The sequence below is a fragment of the Nymphaea colorata genome, chromosome 3, assembly GCF_008831285.2.
Source record: "Nymphaea colorata isolate Beijing-Zhang1983 chromosome 3, ASM883128v2, whole genome shotgun sequence".
Lineage (NCBI taxonomy): Eukaryota > Viridiplantae > Streptophyta > Magnoliopsida > Nymphaeales > Nymphaeaceae > Nymphaea > Nymphaea colorata.
The window spans coordinates 30,865,484-30,874,438 of record NC_045140.1 but is presented as its reverse complement, the minus strand read 5'-3'; the positions used below and the strand labels follow the sequence as shown (position 1 = coordinate 30,874,438).

The 8,955-nt window shown below is 50.7% G+C and overlaps 1 protein-coding gene across 1 annotated transcript; it reads right to left on the bottom strand.

The window, feature by feature from the left end:
* Positions 1–3,257: 3,257 nt before the first annotated feature.
* Positions 3,258–8,542, bottom strand: LOC116250461 (uncharacterized). Its single transcript, XM_031624084.1, has 4 exons — positions 8,185–8,542; positions 6,047–8,076; positions 5,335–5,638; positions 3,258–3,340 (listed from the first exon to the last, which is right to left on the bottom strand). The coding sequence occupies exons 1-4, from the start codon at positions 8,540–8,542 to the stop codon at positions 3,258–3,260; spliced, it is 2,775 nt and encodes a 924-aa protein (XP_031479944.1).
* Between the last annotated feature and the right edge of the window lie 413 nt (positions 8,543–8,955).

Sequence of the window (8,955 nt, the reverse complement as noted above, 5' to 3'; positions counted from 1 at the left end):
CTTCATCCGTCGGCCAGACCGACGTACGTGGCCGAGCCACTCCAGCGACAGGCAGGTCGGCTAGCCCTTGCGGTTTTAGCCCCCCTCGTCGTCAAAACGCCTCAGGCAGCACTCGCGTGACAGGTGGTCGCGCCCTGTGCAACTCCTGCGGCCGCGCCCTCCGCTTCCCTGTGGCCGAGACCGATCGGCCACCCGCCTGACGTCCGGTCGACAGCATCTCCATCATTGCGGCCGACCTGTTCGCCCCCCCCTCCTGCAGTGCGCGGCATCCGACAGGCGATAGCGTCGCCGGCAGCCCGCGACTCGCGACCAGCACTCGGAAGCCTGCCGCTTCCTTTGTGGCAGCAACCCTGCGGCCGCGACGCCCTTGCAGCAGTAGCTCCGTGGAGGCTCGCCTCAAGTGGTCTTCTGTACCGTTGCTGCAATACCCGGGGCTGTGCTTTCTCCCCGGGTTCTTCATTCGGATAAGCCAAGCCCGGCTTGGCTGGTAACGCCCTCCTCCCCCTTGTAGCACGGGCGGTTGTTTTGATTTGAGTTCTAGGTTGCATCTAGTTTGCTTTCGTTTGATATTTTAGCCCGGGCTCAGTCCCTCGTCCCCTACGCGGAACCTCGAAGGCACAAGTGCCAACGACACGGCCGCCACGGGACTTGTCCTACCTATTGGGATCGGGTGTGGTTTGCTCGATAGATTGTGGTTTGCGTGTGATTGTGAGTGAGTTGCGAGTGCTTAAGTGTATCGATCGCGCTTGTAAAGCCTCTCACCCATTCTAGATTTGTAGTAGGATTTCCTTAGATAGGTTTTTTGGGAAACCCAGCCTTTTGTATCCTTGTCCTATCGGGTTTGCGCCGGGGTCCTGTCCGGCCGGGTAGACAAGTGTATTAATTTGTTAGGGTTTTCGAATTTTTAGAGTGCTCCTCAAGAAGGTCTTGGGAACTTAGGGCTATTTCGGTTCGGTCTTATTGGCCCACCCGGGTAGTGCCTAACACCTTGACAGCAGTCGGAGGCCGAGAAGAAGGCAGTCGCACCGCGTGGACTACAAATGGCCCAGGCAAAACCGGACGCAGGAGAAGCTGAAAGGACAGCTACGGAAGCACGCGGAACCAAGAAAAAATGGCCGCTCGCAGTGAAGAAAGGGCACACGAGGGACGTGATACGGGTCAACCTGCAGAGTGGCCTAGGGTAGCCACAGATGTCGCTGAGAGCAGCAAAAAGGCGCGGCAGCAAGGTCGAAGGGTGTGGTAGGGTCTTGCCCGTGGCCGACCTAAGTCTGAAACCAACGGCCGTGCCTACCCCCACGATCACCTTGGACCAACCAGAAGACTTCCTAGACAAATTAAAACAAAGACACTACCCAGTCGGACAGGACCCCGACTTAGAAAATCCCGGATAGGTAGCGGAATACAAGAGAGGCTATACCCAAACCCAAGCAAAACCTACTACACAAATCTAAGAGATGTGAGGCTAATACAAGCGAAAGCGATACATTTGTTAAAAATCACTCAAACTCACTCAAGCAAACCATGCAAACCACGCCTAAACGCACAAACCACACCCACTCGTAGGAGGCTAGTGCTGGCACGAGGTCATGTCCTTGGCGCAGTGCCGCGGAGGTCCCTCTATGCACAACTACGACCTCACGGTCGGGCTGAAAGCAAAATGCAGAAATAAGTGCTACCTCCCGCGTGTCTAAAGAGAGGAGTAGAGTGTACCGGCCAAGGCTAGCTTGGCTAAGCAGTCAAAAGCCTCGAGGTGAGATTCCACACTCGAGGACTATCAGCAACACGAAAGAACGGGGCTGATGCAGAGCTGAACTCCAAAAGGAAGAGGCCGGGCGTGAAGACAAGCCACTCCAAGAGACGCGTGAAGTAGGATCACCCCGCCGGAATCGCCTAGGAGCACTTCAACGCCTTGCTGGATGTCTGGGGGACCTTCTGGAATCCACGCCGGAGAGTCGCCGGAAAAAGAGCAGAGGTGACCGGAGGTGGCCGGAGGTCGCCGGAATATGCTGGATCAAGGCCCGCCGGTTCCAAAGACTTCAAGGATGCGGCTAGCAATGCCGCGGTCTTCCTTGGCGCTAAGGTTGAAACCAACTAGGCGCGGGACTTGGACTGAGTGGGTTCGGACCAGGTGGGACCAGGTGGGCCCGGGCTAGGTTTGGCCAGCGAGCTAGGTCATAGGTAGAGTAGGCTAGGTAGGTCCTACGGTCAAAGTCTTAGGTTGACCGGGTGTAGGGAAGGGACTCAAATGAGGGTTCCTACAAAGTAGCTAGGGTAGGTTTGAGTGGCTCGGTTTAGGGTAGATGAGAAAATGGAAATGGAAAGGCAAGTGGTAACTTGGTAAGTTCGGGTAAGCTCGGGGTAATTGGGTAGGGTAGAGTTGGCTAAGAATATGGAGAATATTCCTTGATAGGATTGTCCTCCAAGATTCTAGGCTAGGTGGCGTTCTAGAAGGGCTATCTCCCTAATACGTAGGAGAGAGGCTAGGGATGTTGGTGAGGTGTCTAGGTGAGTGGCACAACAAATGTGGGGACTAGGCTGAGTGAGGGGCAAGTGGCAACTGGATGAGGCTGCTTTCCTACGAAGTTGGGGGATATCCTAACTTATCTAGCTGGGATTCCTATTCTAGAAAATCACTTTATGAGGTGGCGAATTAGTGCTCCACCAAATGTGCGTCACTTCCTACTCCAATCCTAGGATCTCTCTAAGTGTCCCGATGCTTGCCACATGGACTAAGCGTAGGGTGGAGATGGCGAATGGCCCAAGCTGGAGATCCACTTACCTCTTTTGTAGGAACGAGGCTGATTCACCAAATGCACCGGCGGCTAGGTGGCGTCACCTAGGAGCTCCTCCACGCCACACGCGGTTTCTCCCCAAATGCGACCAAGATCCTTGGAGATATTCTAGTGCAGATCGAGCCTGCTGGAGATCGGCCTGAGATTACCCCCAAATGCTCACCGGATATTCCAGAAAACTGGCCGGAATGTTAGCAGCAGTGGCCGGGAATTTCAGATTCCGGCGAGACACTAATTTGAACCGAATTGCCTTTAGCTTGCCACATTCATGATTCTTTCTTTTGGGCGATTCTAATTTTCTTTTTCTTTTTCAATTCTCGCCTCTTTTCTTTCTTTCTTTTTCTGTTTTTCTTTCTGTTTTTCACTTTTTCACACAGCAAGCTAACAGGCGCAAGAACATAAACTAACACATGAAATGATACTTGAAAATCGAAGGAAAAGACCCTCGAAATTGTGAGATCCTTGCTATCGGCTAAGAGTCTCCCTTGCGACTCGTAAGAACCGATTTAGGGAGAGCTTCTTCCTAAGTGAACCAGTGATCCTCTTGGCTGAAACCGTGAAGATCAGTAGCCCCTTAATGGCAGAATCTCAACTCAAATCGATACAACGGCGTTACACAATTTCAACTCTTAAACGAATGCACTAACCTCTCAAATCGGAAGCCTTTGGTCGTCTGCCCTCACCTTCTAGTTGCCTAAAAGATGACGAGCCTTCCCGGGAACGAGTAGCCTCAAGCCTTCACGGTGGGGAGTGTTGGCTGCACTAGTTCGTTGCTGATCCCTTGGGGTAAGCCGTGGTCTTGTGGAGAGCTCTTCACGCCGGAGCAAGAGGAGTCTTCGAGCCGTCGATTCCTTGGGCGAGTGGATGCGAAGAGAAAAGAGATTTAGGCATAGAAAGAAGAAATACCCGCTGGATTGAAGATCTTCTTCAGAAATCTCGCCATGGTTGCCGACATTCCCAAATGTGTTCAAGAGAAGAGAAATGACAAGAGGCGCGGGTAGAAGAATTGCGCAAAGGGAAAAGAGAGATCAAGCCGTGAGGAGAGAGAAAGGCACTTGACAAATGAACTTCTATTCTCAAATTTTGCATGCAGATCCAAAAGAATCCTAAATATTTATAGTACTGAATTAAAAAGCGGATCTAAACAATTGATCCAACCCAAAATCAAAATCCAAAACGGAATTGATTACCAAAGCAAATGCGCACTCTAAAATCAAAGAAAACGCAAGCAAACTCGAACTCGAGACTTAGTGTCTCGACCCTAACTCGTCCTCTCCTTAGCCCGCACGCTGTGGGCCTTGGTTCAGACCAGAAATTTGCCTAGGCTCGCCCTAGGCTGACCCTAAGTGCATGAGTATAGCGAAGACCTAGGTTGGACTAGACCGGACTCGGACTTGACCCCTTTCGCCTTGGTCCTCAAGAGCCTCGCTTAGAGCCGTTGCCTCTCCTCCCGCTCCTCCCTCGGCATCGATTCTAAGCTGAGCATGTTCAGTTTGTAAGGTCTGCACCTGCTGCACTACGCCTTCCTTTTGACTCAGCCTTGAGTCATCTTGGCCTTGTAGGGCCTTAATCGCATGAAGGGCAGCTTGGCCCCGCGCCCTTTGGCTGCTCTCAGCGACATCTGTGGCTACCCTAGGCCACTCTGCAGGTTGACCCGTATCAGATCCACCCTCCTGAGATGGAGCTTGTCCCCAAGCTCCTGTAGGGAATTGGAATTTTACCTTGTCAAACAACTCCCAGGAGGTACCACCATCGATTCCTTCCCATTCAATCAAAACCTCGTGGCGGGCTCTACCATCTCTAGTGACCCATCGGTGCTTTAGGATTCGATAGGGGCATTGGCTAACATCGGGTAATGGTCCCTCTTGCTCTGGTACTGGCCCGTGATGCGGCTTCAACCGAGAGACATGGAATACTGGATGGACAAGGGCTGTAGGTGGCAAAGCTATGTGATAGGCTGCCTTACCAATCTTCTGAAGAACTCGAAACGGCCCATAGTATCTTGGCAGAAGCTTCGAATAGGGCTGTCCTAGCAACGATTTCTGCTTCATGGGCAGCCTCTTTAACCATACCATGTCGCCTACCTCAAATTCTCTGTCTCTACGCCCCTTATCATGCGCCTTTTTCATTCTAGCCTGGGCCCTCTGGATGTTTCTTTTGAGCGTGGCTAGAATGTCATCCCTGTTTCTCAAGGCAACATCGACCTCATCTTCTCTTGCTGTGTCTACCTCATACCTCGGGACATAACTCGGCGGGCAACCATACAGGGCTTCATAGGGAGTCATGCCGGTTCCTGAATGGAGGCTGGTGTTATAGGACCACTCAGCCCAAGATAAATATTTGACCCATGTGTTGGGTCTCTCTCCGGCGTAACACCTCAAATAGGTCTCCAGTGTCCTGTTGACTACTTCGCTCTGCCCATCTGTTTGAGGATGATGGGCGGTGCTAAAGTTGATCACTGTACCCGCCATTCTCATATACTCCCTCCAAAAAGCACTGAGGAAGATCGAGTCCCGATCGCAGACAATGGTCTTGGGCATACCATGCAGCTTTCCAACGTGATCTTGGTAAACATTAGCAACCATTGGTCCATGGTAGTTTCTAGGTAGGGCCACAAAATGGCTGTACTTGGTTAAGCGATCTACCACGACCAACACCGCCTCTTTCCCTTCAGCTCGGGGCATTGCATCAATGAAGTCCATTGATACATCTTCCCATGGCTTATCCGGTATGGGCAAAGGGTTCAAGTGCCCTGGAGGCTTGATGGCCTCATATTTTTCATGTTGGCAGGTAGGGCAGGCTTTCACATAATCCCTCACGTCTGCTTTCATTCCCTCCCACCAAAACTGTGCCTTAATGCGCCCCATAGTTTTAGCCATGCCTTCGTGACCAGCAATGCTCGAGTCATGAAAATGTTTGAGTAGTTCAACCTTGAGAGGCGAGTTCTTAGGTACAAAGGCTCGTCTCTTCTTGCAGAGTATTTCTCCTCTTAACGAATAGTGGGGAATAGACTCTGGATTCTGGCATATGGACTGCTTGAGGAGCCTGAGAGTTAGATCCTGATCTTGCTCCTGAGTTAGTCTATCCCAAAGGTCGGTCTCAATCACAGAAAGAGTTTTCAGTTGCTCTGGCATGCGTGACAAGGAGTCCGCAGCAGAGTTTTTGGTTCCCTTCTTGTACTCTATCGTGAAATCGTAGCCAAGGAGTTTGGCTAACCATCTTTGCTGGATAGGAGTCGAGACGCGTTGCTTTACCATGTACCTCAAACTGCTGTGGTCCGTTCTCACCACAAATCTTCGCCCAATCAGATAGGGCCTCCACTTGTCTACTGCTAAGACTATTGCCAAAAGCTCCTTTTCATAGGTGGAAAAGGGTTTGGCCCGCTCTGTGAGGGCTTTAGACATAAACGCAATTGGGTGGCCCTCTTGGCTCAGAACTGCACCGACGCCAATGTCACTAGCATCTGTCTCAATCACGAAATCCTTAGAGAAATCAGGGAGAGCAAGTACTGGGGCATTCATCATAACGGCCTTGAGTTTGACAAAGGCCTCTCTTGCTTTCTCAGACCATGTATACTCCCCCTTTTTTAACATGTGCGTCAAGGGAGAAGCGATCAAACCATAGCCTTTGATAAATCTGCGATAGTACCCCGTGAGGCCTAAAAATCCCCGCATGCCTCGTGGGTCCTTCGGCAAGGGCCATTGCTCCATGGCCTGGAGTTTTTTAGGGTCGGCTCTGACCCCCTCATGTGATACGATGTGACCCAAATACCCAATAGAAGTCTGCCCAAAGCTGCATTTGGACATTTTCGCGAATAGGGTATTCTCCCTTAATACTCTCAACACTGTACGAAGGTGATCGACATGCTGTTCAATACTCTGGCTGTACACAAGAATGTCATCAAAGAAGACTAACACGAAGTCACGCAGGAACTGACGAAACACGTCATTCATGCATCGTTGGAATGTCGCGGGCGCGTTCGTAAGTCCAAACGGCATGACCAAAAACTCATAATGGCCGTCATGGGTACGAAATGCCGTCTTTGAAATGTCTTCCTCATACATTCTAATTTGGTGGTACCCTGACCGGAGATCCAACTTGGAGAATATGCGAGCTCCAGATAGTTCATCCAAGAGTTCATCAATAACAGGAATTGGATGCCTATCCTTGACAGTAGCTTCGTTCAAGGCCCTGTAATCCACACAGAATCTCCATGTGTTGTCCTTTTTCTTGACGAGAAGGACTGGTGATGAGAAGGGACTAGAACTAGGCCGAATAATATTACTTTCTCGCATTTCTTTGACCAATCGCTCAATTTCTGATTTTTGAGCGTACCCATAGCGGTATGGGCGTACGTTAACCGGCTCTGTGTCGTTGGTCAACACTATCCTGTGGTCATATGATCGAGGTGGAGGGAGTCCTTTAGGTTCTTCGAATATATCCTTGAACTCATCCAACACTTTCTGAATCTGCTCGGGTACTCTCTCTTCTGATCCTTCTTGAGCGACAACTTCCTCTGCCACTGAAACTAACCAAGCCGCTGGTCTCTGGACTGCTATAGCCTTTAGCGCTGCCTTGGGTGCCAAACTAGGATCGACTGCCCTTAGCACTACTTCCTTTCCTCCACCCTCCTTAGGCAGGCACATCTCCATGGTAGAGAAGTCCCACCAAATTCGCCCTAAGGTCTTGAGCCATTTGACTCCAAGAATGATATCTACGCTGGGTAGAGGGACAACTAGCAAGTCGACTGTATAAGGGATCTTCTGAAGCACGAGCTCTACGTTTGCACACTTGCGAGTGCAAGGGAGGCACTCACCATTGGCCACCAGTACTTTAAGAGTTGGGTGCTCTTCGATGGTACACTTCAATTCCTGAGCGAGGTGGTCACCCACGAAATTGTGAGTAGCCCCCGAATCCAAAAGAACCAGAACATTTCTCTTTCCAATTTGCCCTATAACTCTCATAGCATCCGGTCGGTTAGGGTCTGTCATGGTATGACAAGCGCCCTCAGGAGGTGGCCTTTCCTGCTCTTGAGGCTCTTCTCGGGCCTCCAATTCCTCTATTTCTTCGATCATAGGGGATTGGTCTTCTTCCCCTTCATCGTCGGCGTCACCATCCAAAACCGTGTAGACTCGAAGGTGCTTGCACTTGTGCGTAGGGTCCCACTTCTCTTTACACCAGAAACATTGCTTGTTCTTGATTAACTCTTCTCTTTCTTCCCGAGTTAGTACAGGAGGTGCTCGACCCTTGAAAGCGGGTTTAGGTTCTTCTTTACGCGGAGGGGCTGGAAGGAGTTTTTGCGGTTGAGGGATCTCCCTCACACGGACGGTTCCGGGGTTTCTCCATTGTCAGTACAAGGCTTGTTTCTTTCTTTGCCTATCCTCGATGGAACGTGCTTTGGCAAAGCACTTCCGCAACTCCGTGTTAGGCTCAGCCCGTATATCTATTTGAATTTCCTCCTTCAATCCTCCAACAAATGCGGCAATGAGGGACTTGGGCGTCCAATCAACCATGCTTGCTAAATTCTCAAACTTGGCTTGGTATTCTTGAACGGATGCGGTTTGTCTTAGATTACGCAACTCGATGTCGTAATCTACATAGGAAGACTCACCAAATCTGAGCACGAGAGCTTCTTTGAACTCTCCCCACGTATTGACTGGCTCCTTGAGCTTGAGCCAACGATACCATCTCCTAGCTTCGCCATCGAAGTGTAGAATGGACGTTTGAAGCCATTCTTCATCTGGAATCATCTGACATGTGAAGTACTCCTCCACTTGAAAAATCCAATCTAAGGGTTCCTTGCCATTGAATCTAGGGAAGTCAATGCGAACCATAGGAATCCTCGGTTGGTTTCTTGGTGCTGTCTGACGCTCTCTATATGGCTCCCAAGAAGGTGGTTCACGGTCTCCTCTATCACCCCATCTACGATCTGAATTAATATTCTCCCACTGTGTGCCTCCAAATCTGGACCTATACTGGCTGGATTGGAGTCCATAAGGCTCTCGGTTCTCCCACTCAGGCGAGGAGTTATGATGCCCACCGTGATAGTTGTTGAGGTTGGTGGGCTGTGCTTGGAAACCTCCATTATTGCTGTTATTCCCCCGGGTGGTGGTCTACTAGGGCCGGCTTGCGAATGGAAGGGATTAGGACCAACATTGGGCGG